Source organism: Stegodyphus dumicola, chromosome 5, assembly GCF_044657685.1.
Source record: "Stegodyphus dumicola isolate Sdum_Otavi_A_Nest chromosome 5, ASM4465768v1".
NCBI lineage: Eukaryota > Metazoa > Arthropoda > Arachnida > Araneae > Eresidae > Stegodyphus > Stegodyphus dumicola.
Genome location: NC_140772.1, coordinates 189,858,996 through 189,880,914, shown reverse-complemented (window position 1 = coordinate 189,880,914; position 21,919 = coordinate 189,858,996). Strand labels below are relative to the sequence as shown.

The 21,919-nt window shown below is 30.9% G+C and overlaps 1 protein-coding gene and 1 long non-coding RNA gene across 5 annotated transcripts in view; one reads left to right on the top strand and one right to left on the bottom strand.

The window, feature by feature from the left end:
• Positions 1-16,599, bottom strand: part of LOC118199399 (ATP-dependent translocase ABCB1-like) — a 196,362-nt gene extending 179,763 nt beyond the window's left edge. The window contains exons 1-2 of one of the 2 annotated variants that reach the window (XM_035371252.2): positions 16,406-16,599; positions 11,835-11,990 (exon numbers count right to left, since the gene is read on the bottom strand). In XM_035371252.2, the coding sequence (XP_035227143.1) occupies positions 11,835-11,859 (25 nt within the window). In that variant the 5' untranslated portion in view covers positions 11,860-11,990; positions 16,406-16,599. The remainder of the gene's footprint in view (positions 1-11,834; positions 11,991-16,405) is intronic. The other variant, XM_035371253.2, reaches the window with a different exon arrangement.
• LOC146997368 (uncharacterized) overlaps positions 1-21,919 on the top strand; it is a 369,770-nt gene that overhangs the window by 67,873 nt on the left and 279,978 nt on the right. The window contains exon 1 of one of the 3 annotated variants that reach the window (XR_015041374.1): positions 1,736-2,022. The exons of the other annotated variants lie outside the window; for them this stretch is intronic. This is a non-coding gene — a long non-coding RNA (uncharacterized LOC146997368). Of the gene's footprint in view, positions 1-1,735; positions 2,023-21,919 lie in introns of those variants that run through there. 3 annotated transcript variants of the gene reach the window in all.

The following is a 21,919-nucleotide window of genomic DNA, read 5'->3' as shown; positions in this document are numbered from 1 at the left end:
CCAAACTGTTTCTCAGATATGTCAACGAACCAAACTCTGCTATGACAAAAGAAAACGTACTAATTGTGATGCAAAGATAAAGGGTTATAGCGCTGTTCGACGCAAAGGACGTGAAGAAGTTTTAGAAAAAATTAGAAAGGTCCGGCTTCGCAAGCATGCTTCTCTAAAACGTTTGCTACTGTAGTGACAATGGGAATGATTCAGGAGAGACACTGGCAGCGATTCAGGAAAATAAAAAAAAAAGAACGTATATTGAAGGATATTTTAAATATCATAAAACCTGAATTGCAGTATAAGAATTCATGAAAAAGGCAGTACTTCGATCTCAAAACAAACTCCCGGATTTCATAACTTGGGCCAGAGAATCTATTAATGCAGACCATGTAGCAATAATTATTTAAAGAAATAAATAACATGCATATATAATTATATTCATATTGTTGTATCGTACTTAATGAATTATACTTAAGCCTTGAAATAAGCGACAGAGCAGGAAAAAATTTGTTTTTTAAAATCGAATAATTCTTTCGATACAAATAATTTATGCAAATAGGACAACCGTTTCGATCCGGGGGGGGGATATTACGCAGAAAACTTAAAGCATTTGTTGAAGCGGGTACTAGCATGAAAGAACTAAAATGAAAAAAGTAAGGGATGCTTTTGCTGCGGAAACAGACGAAGCACGGTATGATATTTGTCTTGTAAATGTATAATGTTTCATTATTACTATGTTTGAGTGATTATGGAGGATATTACCCATTGTTACAAAACAAAGGCATTTCATTTTTGAAATTATATTCACGCTGTATAATCTCCTGAATCCTAACTTTTAAATTCTGTATTACTTTTTTTGCCATATCTCGGGATACTGCTGTAATTTTCTCTAAGATTGCGTATGAAGACTTTAAAATGTTTCCAGAGGAGAAACGACAGACCGCGAAGTCTGGTGATTGTGCCAGTCATGAAATTTCAATATTTGGAAAAAACCTCCTTTAGTATCTACATAGACACATTCTATGATGTGTTGAGTCATGGCATAATTACATTATTCTGGTATTCTGAATGAATGACCACAAACAGAGCAATTTTGGCCAATTAGAAGAGTAAATTATGTCTCGGTTGCCTTTGTTATTTCTGTTTCATCTTATAGAAACTTTACTGCCAACGCTAAAAATTTATTGGACGAACTCCTTCGCAAAGTATAGAGGTGCATTTCTAATCTTAGAATCATACACATTATGCACCAAAATTTGATAACTTGGAAAATAATATGTATTATACTTCCAGTTATAATGTTCGGTATTTAAAAACAATATTAAAAGTGTATATATGAGAAATTAATTTTTAAACTTACCATTAATATTTTAATTTTAAATTTCCAGTTTGACCAATATTTCATAGAATCCTAGAAGTTGAAAGCCCATATTATGCATGTCAACTTAAGCGGGGATCGATTTCTCGAAGTTCTCAGTTTGTAGACAAAGAAATGAAAAAGATTAATATTTTTGTTCACTAGCAAAAACCTTAAATGGACTTAGCAGTAAGTAACAAATCTCTTCGCTTTCATCTGCAACTAGAGCAAAAGAAATGTCAGCAGAATGAAAGGAATTTCTCCCTCAGATCATAATTTTCTTATTTATCCAATAGCCGCAAACACATGCTCACAGTATCCGAGTCTGGCCGTGTTTTCACTTTCGATCAGCTTCTGCTGCGCATGTTTCCGCTGACACATTTATGGACGCTCCTGAGACATTTTACAAACTCTTTTTCAACTAACCGCGAGAAAGAAGGTTAAAATCTGTGACGATGAACCCAAATAATGATTTACCACGTGATCGTGAAAGCATTTTGAAGTTTCTTTAAAGACTGGAACTTAGCAAGAATGCTCGAAATTGAAAGTAAAGAATTAAAGTGATGATTGCCATGAGGATTGGTGCCTCAGAGGCAAGAGTGTGAATTCATTCTGCGCTTCAAATAGGTCAAATAGGTGCTTTTGCTGCTATGCTGCTTGTGTCAGCGAAGGTAGGTTTGTAACTTTTCTGAAGCAAGCATGTTTCATTTCTGGTTCTTATTAAAAAGTAACAAAATGAACTAAATATTGGCATTTGCATATTATTGTATATACTTGCAAATTTCTAGTGGCTGTGGTTTTACTTCTTTTTTAATATTATATAAAACAGCATTCTGAATGGTTGAGTTTAGAAACAATGCCATAAATAAAATATGGTATATAAAAGTATTGAAAATAAAGATTAGTTTTCAACAAACTCTTATTTTTCTGTCTACAGTTTGATTCTAAATGCAAGGGAAATTTTCAGCGAGTTTCTTTTCTTTCTCTTTCTCACTCTCTCGTTTTTCTTTACGCCAAGCTTTCTTTCTAAACACAAAAAATTTACTCCTACCGTCCAGTTTGAGAGAAACAAAATTCAGAATTAGATATATTTATCGTTAGATACAGATAACCAACTTCAGTTTCAGATTTAATTTTATCGATCTGGGAGTTTTATTAATTGAATCTTTCCGGTACACTGATTACAAGATTTCATTAAACAAGCAATGACTAGCATGAAAATGATTATTAGTTTAAAATACATTGAATCGTGTGGCAGATGAAAGACTGTTTTTGACTGTACTCGAAACTGTACTTCAGCAAATGACTTAATGCCATGAACGATATTTTAAAATTTCACTCTGAAAAATATTTGGAGCATTTGTTAAGAGTGTACCTAAAGCTATAAGTGAAGTTGGAAAGGTACACAAAACAAAAGTTGGTTAAATATTTTGGGAAGAAATAATACCAACAATATTTTAGTTTGATTAGAATTTGACAACGACAAACGGTTCATATTATTAACAACCATAGAGCCTGGTGAATAATGAATAATTTCAAGTGATAACAATATCTTATTTGGCTCTTCTTATAGTGTTTATTGCGGGCATTTCTGGACTTTAGAAACTAACAATGGGGAAATGGGGAAACAATGGGGGAAAATGCTCAAACTCGGAGGGGGAAGCATTAAAAACTACTGTAAAAATTGACAGAAATGGATTAAATTTCTGTGATAATTATAAACTTAGAAAAATGATTGTTATATTATAAGACTTGCGATAATCGTATCGATCAAGAATCACCTAAACAATTTTAAATTCCTAGATCCTGCGGCTTTGATTTACTTTTAATCACCTTCCCTAGCACGTACCACGCATCACCAATGTATTTCTGCATTCATGTAGATCGTATGTCATTAACATGAAAGGTTTCAATTTCTTGGTCTCATGGGTTTGAATAATTTTTGAATAAGACATTACAAATAGCTAAGTACTTGATGGAAACAGCTACGGAAATGATAGCCTTCAAACTGCTGTAGAAATGACATAACTTTATTTATAGAATTATTTTTATGTTATTTTACTTCATCCTTTTTATGCTGTATTATGATATTCAGTTTTTATTTTTGTTTCTAGAAAATAAAAATCAGTGTTCTTGATTTTTTACAAATCTTAAATAATATGATACCTAAGCCTACTGCAGTGAATTACATATCGTTACATGTTACCATTATTATGTTTAAAATGATTAAAATTAAACAATAATTTTTGTTGGTATTGTTTTGATATTTTTTGGGAAAATTTAATCATTACTTTTAAGTTGTCTTTTCATTAAAAGACATCTTAAATAAACGCTAGTTATTTGTTTTGAATAATTATTTCATATAGAGTTTATTCCTATAGCGAGACTGAATTCTAGATATTTTATGGAACACTGCTGTGAGCATCTGGGTTTGGTTTACTGTCTGACCGTTGAGCTAAGCACTGAACTGACATAAACTAACAGGATTAAGACTGAGGAAACAACTCGACCATTACAAACTCTATTCTTAAATAATCGTTATGCTCTGACAAAATGCTCCAGGTGAAATTGGATCTGCCCATTACGTGGTTTTATTGATTTATTTTAGATAATGTACAAGTCCAGTTTCACCTAGAGATTAACTCTGAAGTATTAAGTTATTTTTTAAATAATATTTAAGAGTAACTGTTATTGACATACTTAGAAGTTTCTTATCGAGATTAGTCTCATATCAATGTCTTTAAAAATTGTCAAACTCAAAACTAGATTAAGTTTAAAATATAATATTTATTCTGTTGCCGCTATGATGGAAGCAATGTACGTAATTCGCAAACAGATTTTCTGCGAATTTAAAGAAGAATTGCCATTGCTAAATGTTGATCCTCGCTCTTATACATACTTTATGGAATTCTTTCTTGTAATCATATGGAGTTATCATGTAGAGCTACAAGATGACGTGACGGAGACAGACTTGACGAAAACAACACATTAAATTCATTCGTGACATGTTCATAAATCAATTTGGATGCTTATAGCACACTCCACACTTTTATAATAACGAATTACATTTTTAGAACGATGAGCAAACTAAATCAATAAAAACACACATGCTGCCACCAGCAAGCAAAACAGAAAAAAAAAAAAAAAAAAAACGGCTGCACAGTAGTAAGAGGATTATTATTAAATTAAAGTAAGTAATTGTGACTTAATGTTATGTCTTAGATATGTATAAGTAAAATATCAAAATATGACAGACATTTATTAACAAATAACAGACAGAAATATTATATAACAGAAATTTATTAACATAGGCATATTATATGACAGAAATTTATTAACATAGGTAATAAGCGTTTAAATTTCTAATTTTCAATTAAAGCATAGCTCTTTTTCAAGACATCTTCATTTTCCCGTCTGCAGTAACCCGCATTGTCGTATACGTTTGCCCAATTGCTGCTCAGGATTGAAATAAAGCGTTTTGAGATGATACATAGTGCTAGCTACTTAATACTTTTGCTGCTTGACCCGACTAGAAAAGTCAAATCTCTTCGCTAAGTTTCTTTTTCTACTATCTACAATGTAAGCTGCGTATATAGAAATTGTGGGGCGTGTTTAGCATCCCCTGTGTTGTACCAATTAAACAAAAATATACATCTGAATAATTTTTCCTGTTAAAAATAAAAACGAAGTTTTAACGACCAAGAAAGTTGTGATTTTCCCTGAAGTCATCAACTACACAGTAGTTGTATCGGTCATGACTAAAACGTGGTTGATTGGTTTCAAAGTTCAGGCGACATACCAATAAAAAATATCACATTTACAGTAAAGAATTTGTTTTATTATAAAGAGAGACAGAGCGAGAACGGAGGACGTGGGCACTATCCCTTTACCAAACGGTTAATCAGTATAGCACCACGTCCACCACTATCTATAGCACCCCTTCAAAATACATAATGCTACCTAAAAGGTATTCAACGTGCACGACAAGACATACAAAATAACATGTTATAGATTCAAGATACATTACTGGTACATTACTGATGCAAATATGACTGATGCAAAACTGATACAGGGCTGATATAATACTGATACTGATGTTTATACTGATTAATACTGCTACAGTACTGATTCATTGATATAACACTAATTATTAATACTGATTAAATGGGAATGATTTTGCACGAGTCGATAAAGAAATCCACGAAATAATACGCTACAGAGACTCAAAATATTGCGAATTAAAATATCACAGATCAATGTTCCGCTATTACTGATGAAATATAACCGATACAGTACTGATGCAAGGCTGATATAATATTGATACAATTCTTTGCTGATGTAAGACTGTTATATTGCTCATGCAATATGCATATACAATACTTTACTAATATTAATACTCATACAATACTTTACTGATATTAAAGTCATACAATACTGGTATTAATACTTATACAATACTGATTAATATTGATTAATTGTAAATGGGAATGGTTTTGTACGTGGTGGAATGTTAAATGTAACAGCGGAAACACAATAAGCACGATGAACTGGAAAAAGAAATGTCGTTTTAATCCGGAATTCAAGTATGGGTTACTTAGGCTGCTATCATACGTCCGTTTGTTTCGGAAAAACAACTGTTTGAAACAATTTTTCAGCGTTGTCACAACAGCCAATTACCACAGATCGCTTTGGGGTTAACACAGGGGAAATTGGTTCTCCATTACGAACAAGCTGATAGCATCCCAAGCTCATAGCTGAAAACGAACAACTTGCAAATGTTTTTGAAATGAAGGAAAAAATTTCTTTCAATAGTAAACCAGGGAGAGAAATTGTCCGAAACAGTTGTTCGTGTGAAACAAATGCGTGTATGATATGGGCCTTAGGCAGCCGCATAAGGCACTGGTTTATGCGGCTGCTCCTAGCTAAGGGTCTCAGCTAAGTTGTTCTCACAGGTGAAGCAAAGCGCTCGAGGGCTATCTGCCTAGAGAAGGGATGCCTTCGTGGAGGAATTTCTAAGGAAACTGGGTCGTATACACGTTACACATTTACAAATGTTGAAAAAAAAACGGAAACGCTCATGCAGCCAGTCCGTTCGCGGAATTCGAACCTCAGACCGAACTACTAGTGTTCAGCGGTTTTCTCGTTCGACCGCAGAAAAAAATCAGAACATATTTCGCTTTTAATTATTAATACATTTAATTTACATAGGGCTCCAAATGTATTGATCATATGAACGCTAAAATGCTCGAATTGGGCCTCGCCAGATGAATTAGTTTTAAGCGAATCAAAAACTTTGCTAAATTTATGAAGTTGTAGGTTTTCTTCACATTATGTCACTGGTATATGATAATAATTCCCAAGGAATTTCCAGTCATAAACATGGAAATCAGTTAATCATTTAGCCATGTATGGATTTGCCATATACAACGGATAATGCTTATCCATAAGGCGAGGATTTTTTTTTTATTTATTTACCTTCTCTTTATTTAGTTATATTTAATCACAGAAACACATACTGTTTCACAACTATTCCATGAAAGGGTATGATACGGAATAACGATCTCACCACACAATTAAATTGATCAGAAAAAGCGCTTGCCTGAATCCCTTCGGATCCAGGGCTTTCTACCTGATACCCTTACTAAATGATTTGTTTATGCAATGAGCGTCATGCTATCCGTGGTAGGATAATAATTGAAGATTACAGAATTGCAACGTGATTGAAGAATGGAATAAGGTTTTATTATTTTACTAGCAACAAAAATATTTTAGCTTATTCTGTAATTTTTAAAAAGTGTGTAAAATGCAGAGGGAAGAAAATGGGGGAAGAAATACTTTGCTGCAGCTTGCCTAAAACTATTGTTCTCATACAAGTGTGTCTGTGCTCACGGTTGCGATTTCCGTGCGTAAACAATATCTCTATTTGAATCGTCAATATTTATCACATTTTCAGGAATAAGTCAAGCGATGAAATTAATCCTTTGAATGAATACTCATTTTATTCTCAATTTATAGAAAAGAAGTGAGCAATTTAAAGAAGTTTGCATCATTAGATTGATCACCTTGTAAACTGATTACAGCTTCCTTTCATAAATAAAAATAGAAAGAAAATCAAATTTCAAGGGAGAAATTCATTGTTATGATTCATGGTTAAATCTTCTGAAAACCTTGATAAAATGTACTCAACAGCTTATCAAGTGAGTTGATTTTAAATCTCAAAAGAGATTTTTCCCGCTTCATTGAGTTTACTGTGACTAAGTTAAACCTTTCATAGAAGTTATGTATTTTACTAAGCTTATTCATCAGTTCTGAAACAAATATACAGTAACTGTAAAAGAATTTAATAATGCTGTGATTCTATAATATTTTTTCATAACATCAAAACAGATAATTCTTTTCAATAAACGTGAAATTTTAAAAATTCCATTATTACATAAGGAAAGCCACAGAGACAAATCTCTTATAAACATATTTAACTATTTAACAGCCGAGTTTAGTAACTGTCTAGCCGCCCAGAAGGTATAGTGGTTAGGGAAGCCTACTGCGATAGCGAAAGGCCTGTGTTCGCATCCCAGAATTGGCGTGGATGTCTGTAAATGTACAGTGTCTTAGTGCGGGGGCATTCTACATATATGGTGAGCTGAAACTCCTCTCGAGAGGTTGGTGGTAGCAGAAGAGGGGTGAGAGACTCTTAGATCGGTACCCCCGGCGTTCTCTCCATTAAAAGTGGGGGCGGAACTGTACTGTCAGCGGTATGGTGCTATATGGTGCCACCTGTACGGTGTATGGCTCTTGCCAAAGAAAGGCGAAATCTTACTCTTCTTGCCAACATGAATTTTGTGGGCTTATTCTGATGTTACTGTTAGAAAAGTGTGATAAGTCACAACACAATGATTGTCTTGTTTCTTGTATGCCATTACCACCTATTGCTAACGGAAATATAAAACTATGAGGGATCCATATGTGCGTGCGTGGGAGAGGAATTCGGTATGGCTTCCTCTGGCAAGTTTCCAGATAGGAACACACCCTATTTAATTCACAGATACCCGTTTCCAATAATCTTATGTTTATTTTCATTATACATGACAATCCCAATTTTTAGACATGTCATTTATAAATTATTAATTCATTTCATTCTGAATTCATCTGAACGTTTTTCAATGACTTCTACATGAAGAAATTTAAAAGAAATCGGTAGTGATCAGTATCGCATTTCTTAGATCTAAGGCGCATCTTTGACTTCAGTATGGGAATTGATTCTAGGCAAATAAAGTAAATGAAATAAAACATTCATATATAATATCGGGCAGATATTTTAATGATCAATTTCTATTTATTAGTAACAACAGCACATCTACTTAAATTAGCAGGCTAGAAAATGTTATGATTTCAGAATAATCAGTATTTCGAAACAAATCTGTGATTCTAAAACGTCTTCAACTGTTTATGTCGACACCAAAGAAATATGGCACTTCTTTTTGAAGTAAATTGTTTAAAAAAGTCCTTTACATTCAAACAATAATTAAAACAAACTAGTTACTAACAAAAATGTGAAAAAAAATTAATTTAAATAATTTTGTAAATTTTTGTAATAGTTTCTATTTATTGACAAGCAAATAACTAATAAAAGCATAATTAAAATTCTCAGAGTGACAATTAATTGAATAATTGACATTACTCAAAAAATTACATTCATTACTATATGAGGAGCACGGAGCCATTACCATTGTTTTAATAGACCATCAGAACATTTACCAAATTGACGGTGGTGTCTTTAAATCCATAAACAAATGGAACGATACAGGTCATATCTCACTACTATTGCAACTAAAATTTACCAAATTTGTTTAACTGTTAAAAGAAACCTTAACAAGGGACTTTAGATGTGAAAGTAATGTGAATTCTGTTCCGATGCAAAATTTCAATTTAATGAAAAGCATAATATTTTTATTGCTTTACATATAGGGACGACTTCTAAATTATTTCGATTCAAATTTGAATATAAAAGGTAGCATATGCAGAAAATTGAATTAAGTGCTTGACTTACTGTTTAGCGGCGAGTAAAGAAAATCGCTTTTATATAAATCTGTCTTCTTTAGTTTAAAGATAGGATTAAAACAATTTCTCTTTATAAATCATTTCCTTATTTTTAGCATTTTCAGCAAAATTCTGTGCGGATCTATATCATTCGGAATGTCTAAACTGAAATGTTCTGCAGCACGTTTTTGTTAAATGAAAAAATAAGTATTTAAAAAAATTACTTAACATCGCACTAAAAATTTTGTTTTTCACAATTTCGTATATTTAGTATATACTAAACTGAAAATCGTTCGATTTTTGACAAATAATTTTTCAAATTAAAATTTCCAATTGAGAAATGTCTGTGCGCAGTCAAAAAGAAATTTCTGGATACCTACGTCATTCCTTAAATTTCAAAAGAATGTACTCATTTAGTCACTTCGGTAAGTGGGCCTGCCAACGGCCGAGCGGTAAAATCGCTAAACACTAGTAGTTCCAACCTCGGTTGGATTCAACGTGAACGTGATGGCTCTATGGGCGTTTTCATGGTTTTCCCCTATGTGTAACATGTATACGAGCCAGTTTCCCTTAAAACATTTTCCACGAAGGCATCTCGTCCTTAGCGTATAGCCCTAATGTGCTTTGCCAACCACTTTGTTGCCTACAAAACCAACCACTTCGTTAAATATTTATAATGGAATAATGATTTATGAGTAGGATAAATTTATGACCCTTACCTTAAAATTTCAAAAAGAGGAGAAAATGAAGGTATAGATTACGTGCGAAATGCGTTTTTTTCAGTACAGTTTCGAAAAATGCCCGCTTCGCGCATGTGCAATGAATATCTACATCTATTGGTTTGCTGCAGACGCCATTACGGAAGCATTCGCTCAAGTATACAATTGTTTACTTTCGCGTAAAATATCTCAGGCCAAAAATCATCGGCAAATTTCTGAAGTATATGAAAACAATGCTATGAGAGATAGAATGGTTAGAAAATGGGTTAGGGCATTTTAAGATGACCATACAGACGCGCACGACGGACGAGGTGGACAATCTCCTTTAATAATCATGACCTGGTATAGAAAGTTGATAAAAAAGTTCGAGAGAACAGCCGCCCTACGATTGATCATAACCTATTAAATTTCTCGTGTTTCAAGAAGTAATTGGTACGAAACTGTGAAAATTAAGACGTCAAAAGGGCCATGCAGCAGACAGTAAAAATCTACGAATATAGAATCCAGAAGCAGGTCATACGACAGGATAAGTTTATTGTACCTTAACGTAAGTGGAAATTGTATACAAAAATAGAGTTTCAGGATTTCATGCAAAAATAAAATTGCTAAAACAAATTGTACTTATGTTTATAGACTATCAAGATGGTGCTTTATTAAAAAAAAAAAAACATGTCTCGTAGTAAAAAAATGCATTGTGTAATAAAAAGTAATTTATTTATTTTCACTAAAACTTTATTTGATCAGCTTTTATTTTAAAATTTTTTTAATTAAATTAAATTAAATTAAACTTATTTTTGCTTCCAAAGAGAGAATGTGCTTTGCAAATAAACGTATTATAAAATGCGCATTAAAAAGTTTTCAAACAAATTTTGCAGATTTGCTGCCTAAAAATTTGATAACAAAGAATATAACATCTAAAAATAGTTTGCAATTTGAAAATATTCTCTAAAGGAAATTAGAGAAATTCATTTTCAGTTTGCAATTAATTTAAAAGACTACTTTATAAATTAAATGTGCTTAGGCTCTCGAGCAGGAATTCTTAACTTTGGTTGTGTAAAAGATCTGTAAATTCTATAAGCTGTTTCATGCTTGCATTTTTGTTTCCAAGATTACGTAATCCCTTTCTCTTGTTAATCTCAGACCCTTAGTAAATTATAAGGATGCACATTCTGTTTGAGGAGATGGCCAGTAACTCCCTTTTTCCCTATGGATGGATTGAAGAGCTAAGTCATCTCAAGAATCTTTTCTTATTCAAACACACGTGAAGGCGAATACCACTGAACACACAGCAATAATTAATTTTCAAAATTTAGTTTTTATTCCATTGAAATGGCTATGAATTCCTTACTTTTCGTTAGCTAAATGGAATTACGTCTATTTTATCTTGGAGGTGAGCAAGCGAGTGACGAGAGTCTTCATTAGCGTCTCTGAGACTTTTGTCCCCACTGCATATCATTTAATTGAAGAAAAACGCATAGGGTTTCTTCCTTTCTTTTCATGTTACTGGGGTACATTTAGATTATCTCTAAAGTTTAAAATCACTGATTATTCTCGGTTTGGCACAAAGATTCCCGAATACCTGCTGTAACGTTTGCAGAACAAATACTGGTATATGCAAATAATGATAATAATAACCTCCAAAAAGAGCACATTCAGAGCAACAATGCATATTTTGCAAACCTCCACCAAGAAAGGCCATCACCATTTTTTTTATCAAATAATCTTACCTCTGATACTATAGAAACCCCGCATATCTAAACGGTTTCTTTGGTGATAACTAAGATGAAATGTTGTCTCTAATATATTTTCAGCACTACTTTTCTCATGTATTGCAGTGACGTAACTCAGTTGCCTTATAACATGGTAGATAAGTTACAGTTTCTCTGAAAAAAATATTGAATATCAAATTAAGGCTTCTTTTTTAAAATTTGTCGAGAAGGTGATATAAGAATTATCCGGGTTAAATATTTGAAGAGGTCCAAAAGTCTCTATAAAGTCACAGCTGTAATTTAAGTATCCCCTTTTATTCCTTTGAAAACTTAGTTACGGAATACTTTTTAATACTATTCAAGCCAGTACCAATGCATTTCATCAGAAGATGGAATTTTTATTCCTAACTGGAATGAATCCTGAGGCTTCGGAAATAAGTTTGGTTCAAAATGTATAACATCTCGCCATCAGAAACTTCAATTTTAATGTTTCTAAAAATGAATCAAAAATAAAAACGGTAGAGAATACATCATCTTGGCCATCTAGTGATAAGTTGATTAATATACAAAAACCGGGTTAAAGAATATTGCAAACAGTTGGTCTAGTATTTGAAGAAACGCACTGATGTCGGGGTCGATTGTAAAAGTGCTGAGTAACTCACTTTTAAAAGAAGGAATAAATGAACCAAGTTCTTAATTATTTCTGTGAAATTATATGAACTTTTAACCTCTTCAGATGTATATATAAAATATATGCGATATTGGAAAGGATCCCCTTTGCAGGAATTTCTATTTGAGCATGCTGCATTTTCTTTACAAATAAGAGTTATAAAATTCTGCTTTAAAATTAGCAAGTATTTCTATTTGGTAGATGACATGGAACGTTCGAAAAAGTTTTCTACAGGATTTTACACGTACAGATATATTTACAGATATGTATATCCAATATTCTCATAAAGTAAAGCATATTAAAAAAAACTGTTTTAGAACTTTATCCAAAGTATTTAAGTATAAAATTTAACTTTTTATGCAATATTCGTGAAGAAAAACGTTTGGTTAGTAGAATGTTCATTATCAGATTTAAAAAAATACATTTTATATATCCTGCTAGTTCGCGGAAATACTATTACTAATTAACAACTTAACGAGTCAACTTTAAAGTTAACAAGGTATCATTCGCTTCTATACTGGTTAAAAAACAGTGACAAATTTTATTTTGCAGCTTCGCTGTAACTGCGATCAAAATCTGTTTAATATCTCTTAATAATAAGCACTGAAAAGGAATCGAAATCAGTAGATGGGTTCTCAAGTACATTCGAGAATTTCGGCCACGAAGAACATTTTTGCGTTTAACTTGTTGAAGAATAATTAACATTTTACAAACTGAACTTTTTTATATGGAAATTATACAAAAAGTTAATTTTTGTATTTATCATGTGTTTCCATCTCCAGAGAAAAACTGAAAGTTGTTTACTTTATTCTGGCTTTTTAAATGGAAATACATGTTTAAATTCAATACTTATAGAAGTAATGCTTGTAGTCACATTTTCGTATACTTTATGAACAATCATATTTATATAGATCTGTATGCATATGTAGGAAACAGATAGTGTATGTACAGATATACTAAGTTAAGTACAATAATTTACTACATAGAATACAGTTCATTTTGGGTGGGGGGAAAGAATCATTGAATCTTAACTACGCCATTCGTCGGAGAAGGATACTTTTCCGATATTATATGCAATTGTAAAATGTATTGATCCAAACACTTACATTTATATTTTTAATTGAATTATTTAAAATAATCCCTCTCAAAATATCTTTTAAACATGAGTCCAACTCCTGAATGTTGCACGTTAAAAAATTCACCACTGAAAGATATTAATCTGATTTTTCTTTTTTGGCCATTAGTCATTATTATGATCAGTGTGTAGTCTATAAAGATATGTATTTGATTATTAGAGTTGCAGTAATAATAAAAATTAAGATGTCAAAAAAACTGCAAAATGCTTCTTATGCTGCCTACTGCTGTATGTTTTTTAAGTTATGATACTTTTCTAAAAGTTGGAAATAGTTTCTTTAAACCTTAGAATAAAATATTTAAAGTTCAATATATCTGAATATAATTAAAGCTCGTATGAAATATTCAGTTTTTGCTAAATACCTTTACCTTCCTTATATATGAGACATGCAGAAGTATTAGCATATACTTAATAATATCCCATACGGCGCCAAAATTTAAACCAACGTATATTAATATTCGTTTTCTGTTACTTGATTAATTTTTGCCATTATTTTCCAGTAACAGAAAAATTATTTACATTCAGTTCTTATATTTTCATTTATTACTTTACAGTTACAAATGAAGCAGTTAATTAATTTTTATACAAAATCACAGTGTCATTAATGCAATTTATTTCATAGATATATTTGCTAAATTTTGTTTCTTACCGTAAAAATTACAATCATATTATCGCTATAGCAAACACAAAATGGTGAAAATGGACTTTTTAAACAGTTTCAAAATAGTACTTATAAACATTTAGCAAGCACTAAAGTGAGGGGATTTCCCTTACTTGTCTGTGTTGGTTGTAAAAGTATACCTTTATCACATTGAAAAAAATCTGTCTGACAATTTTTCGATCTTGCGTTATTACTTCGTGCATTAATGTTCACTGCCCTTGACATATATCGAACGTAATTCTCTTTAAATCGCAAAATACTTACATTTCCTTTTTCATCCTCAATCAGTCAAGCACCAAACTGCTAAGCATCGCTTAGTTAAGCATCACTGAATAGACTGAGCGACAATTTTATAACGTCTAGTTATGTGATAAGGCAGAATTCTAAGCAATGTAAACACTGCTATTTTGCTTACGATAAGAGATTTTATGATTTATATCATCACACAAGATAAAATTCACGATGAATTTAAAATTTTCCATTTGAATTCACTATTGTTGCTTTAAATTTTGTTTCATTTTTTAAGAGTGCTATATCAGAAGTCATTTAACATCATTACCCACATCTCTATAACGCATAGAAATTATATTAAGAGAACTTATTTTTACTCATTTTGAAGAATAATTTTAAGTAGTAGATTTTAAATAAAGTGAATGTTTTTATTAAAAAAAAAAAGGAATTCACTAATGCAATTGTAGAGTTTCTGCTATCATTGTCAGCTGAATTAGGTAACGAAGTTTAACTTAAAATGGAAGATACATTTTAATAATTGGTAAAAGCATAAAATTTGAATGATAAACTGAGTATAATAATTACATATTAACAGAATTAAACTTTAAAAATATGTATCACTATTTTTATTCGAAACTACAACTACGACAAATAAAAATTTATCCTGACTTAAAAAATTTGATTTCTGAATGATTTTAGCGTTTAGATCAATATTGTGACATTTTTTATTTGTAACGTGAAATATAGGAAGGTGAGGTGTTTTTTCTTAATAAATGATGCTATATTTCCACGGCAAAAGTTTTCAGAATATTTAAATTCATTAAATTTTCTTTATCAAATGCGTAAGAATGTCCAAATTATTTATTATTTAAAAATATTATTATAACTATGATGATAACATATAGAATATAAAAATTCTTAAACACCATCATCAAATACCTTTAAATGCATTTTTAGTTTGTTCAAAAAGTCAAGTTTAATTTAATGTACCAATTGTTAAATTTTAGATAGATATAAGATAATTGCAATACAAATAGATTAATTGTAATTTATTACAATATATTATTTAAATTTATTGTTTTGTTAAACTTCTTCATACATTTCATTTAAGAAATATCTTCTAAATCAGACATAACAAAAGAGATAAAGATTAGTAAAATTCGATACTGAATTCCCATTAGTGTAGCTTTAAAAATAATTTATAGTCGGTTAAGCATCACGTTAAAGCCTATTAATCACTTATGGATTTAGAAACAGTTAAGTAGAGATAGAAATTTATAAATAATCAAAATATAAATATCAGAATTTAGAATGATCAGAATCTTAAGTTTTAAACTTTCATTTGGATTGCATAGTATAAATGACTACGTAAATCATACGATGCATACAGAATATAAGTTAAAATACCAATATTTCTCGAAATTTCAAACTACTTGAATTAAAAAAAAATATTTTAATATTTTAATGCAAATGTAAACTTAAAGAATAAACCACCTGCTACTCGATTTTATCATTGTCTCTTGATATTATTATTATATAATCACTTCCTAAGTGTTACTGTTGGAAGATTCTTTCTTCCACAGTAAGAAAAGTGTTTAATTCTTCTCCTATATTTTCGTTCTTACAGTACAGGAGCTAAAAGAACTAAATTTGATCACACTTGACACCTCTTAAGAAGTTCTATAAGAAAATTGTGAATTATTCTATAGTTTAATGTCGTATGCGTTTAATGCACAAATTTTTAAATAAATTATCCAAATGTCATATAAGAGCGCATTATATTCTTTGAGATTTACACTTTGTAGAATTAAAGTAATTTTAGCTGAATGCTTTTTCCCATATTCAAATAAACAAACGATTATTTGCAGAAAACTGAACGCAAGTAAACTTACATTTTCTGTAGTGGCAACAACCTTGAAGAAAACGCGAAGAATGATAACCGTACGGCAGAAAACTATTCAAAATTGTATAAAAAAAGTTGAGCTCAAGTGTTAAGATTTTTCAAAATCGCGCCAGTCTAGGGCTTCCTGTTCACATGTCGTCGAGCGAGAAAATCTGATAAGGAACTGTTTCCCTCACGAGCTCAACTCACACAATGGTATCAGCGGGCTAGGTCTCAAACAAGGCTGCGAATATGCCATCTAGCGGCCAAAATTGCAGTTGCCTTCGATTGTTTCTTATCCGAACAATGCCACTAATAATCTTCTAGATGGTTATAACCACGTTCAAGGGAATATCAATTATTGCAGAAGTCTTATCCTAATTCTGCCGTTATTATAAAAATGGCAATAAGTGACCTATCACGTCAAAACAGAGTTTCAGTTTCAGTTTCATCCAGGAAAATGATAATTTTATTCAACCTTTCTTTCGCCTATCATCCTTGAGTTCAATATATCTCTCAATTTCTTTTAAAAACCAGGAAATAAAAACTTCCGCCGCTTTGACCTTTAATGCTATAAATGAATTATGGACTATATTTGTTTAAAATGTGGTTAATTAAGTCATTTTTTTACATTTTTTCCCGTTATTCTCAGTTCTATTTAAAATTAATAGAATATGAAGCTAGTTTGGGTGTGGTGTTAAATAAAGACAGTACATTTATCAGAAAAATTTGCACAATGAATTTTTTTTTTTTTAAAGTCTTTTACAACATTTTGGAAAATTCATTCCTTAATTTCACAATTTAATTTATGTTTTGTCAATTTATTCATACGTTCTGGTACAATGCAATTTATTATTCACGTGACCTAGTAATTAGCGCATTTCCACAGATTTATCTTTCGATGCTATATAAAATTTTTAATTTACCTATAATTCTTTAATAAACTGAGCGCCTTAAAATCAATCAAACACTTAGAATTTTAAATCTTTGTTTCACTTCTAAAATTAAATCTAACTAAACAAACTTAAAAAACATTTAATTTATAATATATAAACTGTTAACTATATGGAATTTGCAGCATAACATTGTTACTTAAAACACGTGTTTCTGACGCCACATATTACGTACCTTGGTACAGAATACTTTCATTCTGATCTTTTTTCTCTGTTGTAAGTGCAAAAATAAACATAAAAACTGACACATCTAGTTATAGTAATATTTCTTAATAAAGAAAACGTATAAGGCACTAAAAAGTTGTGCTAAGCAATTTTACTAGAAATGTTTATATGTTTTACTATTTTTTCCATATTTTCATGTTACCCTATATTATACGCCCAGATCATTTTTTTCCTAAGCCGTCTAGTGAATTGCTAGTTCTCAGAAATGTTACTATATATCGCGCATGAGATTTCTAATTCATCATTCAAATTTAAACTGTACTACATTCTTTAACTAACTCAAGCAATTTAAAAACAACAGTATGTATTTCTTAACAATTTATATCTTTGATTTATTTTCAATAATTTATTAGTTAAGGTAATTGATAAACATTTTCTTACACCACATATCACGTGCCTCGGTACAAAACGCTAATCTTTTGTGTACGGAACTAACAATGATGCTATAATATAGTTTTTGGAACAGAGTTTTTAATGTAATTATGCTTATTTAATGTATTTAATGTAATTATGCTTATTTAATGTATTTAATGTAATTATGCTTATTTAATGTATTTAATGTAATTATGCTTATTTAATGTATTTAATGTAATTATGCTTATTTAATGTATTTAATGTAATTGTGTACAAACTGTTTTCTATTTATGGGCAAGATGAAGCCCATATTATTTTCATTCACAGATTTGATTTGAAATCTGATATCTATATTAAACATGCATATTTGATTAATTTAAAATGTGATTTTGCAACAAAATCTTTACTTTCACTCTGCTTCTTCTTTATGCCGGTTAAAATTTATCAGTATATTTATTAAGCTTTTTATAATAAATTCAGGTATTTTTTTTCTTGTTTAAAAGAATTATTTTTGGTTTATTTGTCAGTATTGCAAGATAGGTATTGCAGGTTTGATTTATTTAATTATGGCAAAACTTTCAAGAGTTATCTGCCTAAAGGACAGGATGGCTTCGAAGAGGACTTTTAACGGAAACTAACTCGAATATACATTATCAAATTACAGAAAAAATAATTTTAGACAAATATCGAAACCTATCTTTTAATGCGGTCTACCATATTTTACCTAAAAATATAAACCTATATTTGGGAAAGTTTTATAATTATTGTGAGAAAAGGAAATCATAAGAAGTTTGATTCCAATACGATAAAAAATGACTGGGATATTTAATTTCAAAATCTGCACTTCAGCCGTCACTTTCAACTTACCTTAAGGGATTGGTTAATTAAGTTAGAATAAGTAAAGGAAATAAATTTAAATGGAACGCAGCAAAGAATGTTTCGTATAAGGATATCAGATTTTATTTAAAGAATGAAAATCAAATAGATTTGATGTTGAGCGGGAAGAGCTGCTTGTATTAGAAATGCAGGAGCCGAAACTGATCTGCTCACAGTCCGTCATACCAATGAGAACTGGGAACTTTAAATTGTAATTATGATCATTTATTGAATTCTGCATATTCTTTGCAGTCCAAGGATTTGTGGCTAGAGATGCACTAAGATTAAATCTGTTTGATGTGGTGATTTCTGTAGCTCAGTTTTTCTGACGTGGATAACGAGGACGTCTTGTATAATTTGCTGGGTGAAGTCCACCAGAACGGAAAATCTTCTCTAGGTGGTCTTAAAACAGTTGATATGAAAAATTACCTTTTCCGCATCTAACACAATTGGATCGCGCGTGCAATCCAGCGAGCTATTGTGAAATCTCTTGGCAGTGGAAACATTGCACTATTCCAAGCCCTTTCCTTAAGGTTTCAGTTTTTATTTTCATTGAGATTAAAGATTTCTTTGTTCTTTTCCGTGGGTAGAAGATATATTAAAAATAATCGATATTTTCTACGATTCATTAACTGCGGTATTTATATTCCAATGCTGCACCTTTGAGGTCGTGAATAATTTCTCCGGGTTTTTATTTGATTAGCAAGCATGGCTTTAAGCATCTTATCTTCATAGGTGTTAGTCTGAAGACCATGAGAATCCAAGAAGTTCCTGATTTGTCCATAAAAATCGAAATAAAAAGGATCAATTCTATCCGTTGAATTTGCTGTATCGACCATGATCCATTTATTTTATGAATTGATTGTAAATGTTTATTTGAATTTTTAACATTATCAATAATTGTAAGTGGGATATTAAGTCTCCGAAGAATTGAAATTTTTGCCGAAGGCGAAATACTTGGTTAAGAGGTTATTTCGCTTTTTTCCATTTGAATTTCAGTTTGTTCAATTTTTAGATTTGAAATTGATTCGAAATAGAAATATTGGACATTTGTGTAGCTTTATATATTTGGTAGAGTTTGAAAATCTTGAATTGAGTTTTTGGTTGCGTTTTATTTGAAAATAAGTTACAAGAGTTACTGCTAAATCGCTGTTTTGAAAGCGGTAGAAATCTTCATATCTGGAGGGATATTTGTGATAATTGTGTGTCACAAAGTTATAAATTTATTCGCAGTTAGTACACGAATGCAATTATTTAGTGAAAGTGTCTATTTCTGGCAATGACTGATGGCTACTGCTAAAAGTAAAAGAAGAACTTACAGCTTGCATTGCTAATTTAAGTGTATTCCATTATCTTGACTTTTAAGTCAAATTTTGTCGTGTAAAAATATGTCTCCGACGACATGGCCTCCCTTAGTGTTAAACAATTTGCAGCGTTCATGAAAGCTCAGAACATACGAAAGTCCATTTGAATGTTAAACCACGTTAGGCTTAACTCTTTTTGAGCAATAAATTCTCAAAACCAAGTGTACAAAACTGAGCTAAAATAAAATACAGTACAAAATTTCTTGAAAAAACACGCTTCAAAACGCAATAAAAATAACAACTTCTAAAACTTTATAGCAAAGGAAATCAATTTTCTTTGAAAATGAAAACTCATCAGGCTTCCTAATGTGAGGAAATCGAAAGAATCAATTTGAAATTAATGATCCTTTTGATCTATGGACAACTTCCAGCAAAATGCTTGACGACGAACTCTAAACCATTACGAAACTTAAGTTAAACAATTCGAAGAAGATGAAATGTAATGTATTGTTGTAAATGCAGGGAAATTTCAAGGCAAAAATGGATAAATTAATCAGCATATTATATGGCATAAGTATGTCACTTCCTGTGAATCCTTTTTCGGGATATTCAGATTTATTCCTTAAATGGTTTTATAGCTCCGAAAATGAGTAAATATTAAATTTAAAGCTCAAATATAGCAAGTGCTCGGAGTTACTTCTGATGAATTTTATAAATAGTTTTACATACTTCACTGCACATTTCTAGGGAGTTATATAAAGCGTTTGCCGTTTTCTAAAAGCAAATGCATCAAACTATAGTCATGAAGTTTTAGAAATTGGTGTACTTCAATACTATATTTATTATCTAATTACTTTTAGTGCTATGCAACTGAGTATTCTATCAAGACGATTGATGAATACAAAATTGAAATTAAACTAATTACGTTTTTTTATAGATAATAATAGTTCATAAAATATTTTTTACAAATAAAAAATTTTTTACAAAAAGTTGCGAATATAAAGAAAAAAGTAGCCATCTTAGTTCTTTGCAATTTGAAAATTCTATATTACACTCTAACACAGCAAAAAAAGAATTTACTGTTAAAAATGTTTTAAATAAATTATTTCAAAAAAGGTTCTTGCTTGTGTAAATATTACTATTCACACAATTCTACACCGTTAAATTCTGTTTCCAAAATTCTTTACGTTCTGGAGCTCGAAATAGGGCATTTGCGTTAAACATAAATCTTGATTTTTAATAATCACAGTTCTATTATCAGACTTAAGATAATTTGGAAAGTATTATAAAACGAAATGGCATAGTTAAAAACGCCTTTACAAATTCCGTTATTTTAAACTGTAACAGCAGCTCTGTGTTTTAGGTGTTAAATTTTTAATCTATCTAAAACGTTGAAACTAGTGCATTTAATCATCCCTAATCGGGTTTTCATCCGCAGAGAACCCGTTGGCGCTTCGGGAAAGAACCCGTTGGCGCCGTTGCATTTTTATTCGCCAAGCTCGCCGTTCATCGACGATGAGCCGAGCCGTAAACGTGATTTTTAGTGCATGTAAATTCAAATTAGCAGACAAAACAATATATTAAGCATATGGTAGGAAAAATTCACAGATAATAAGCATGTAGGTGTAAAACTAGCCTATTAAACGTGATATAAGAAAATAAATTTGTATTAAATTCGAATTAGCACAGAAAAGAATATATTAAGCATAAGACAATATATAAGGATTTGTAACGGAAATAAAAATTCATTTAAAAAATATAAATTAGTAGTAATATACTGAAATTAACCGGTTAAGCGTGATATACGAAAAA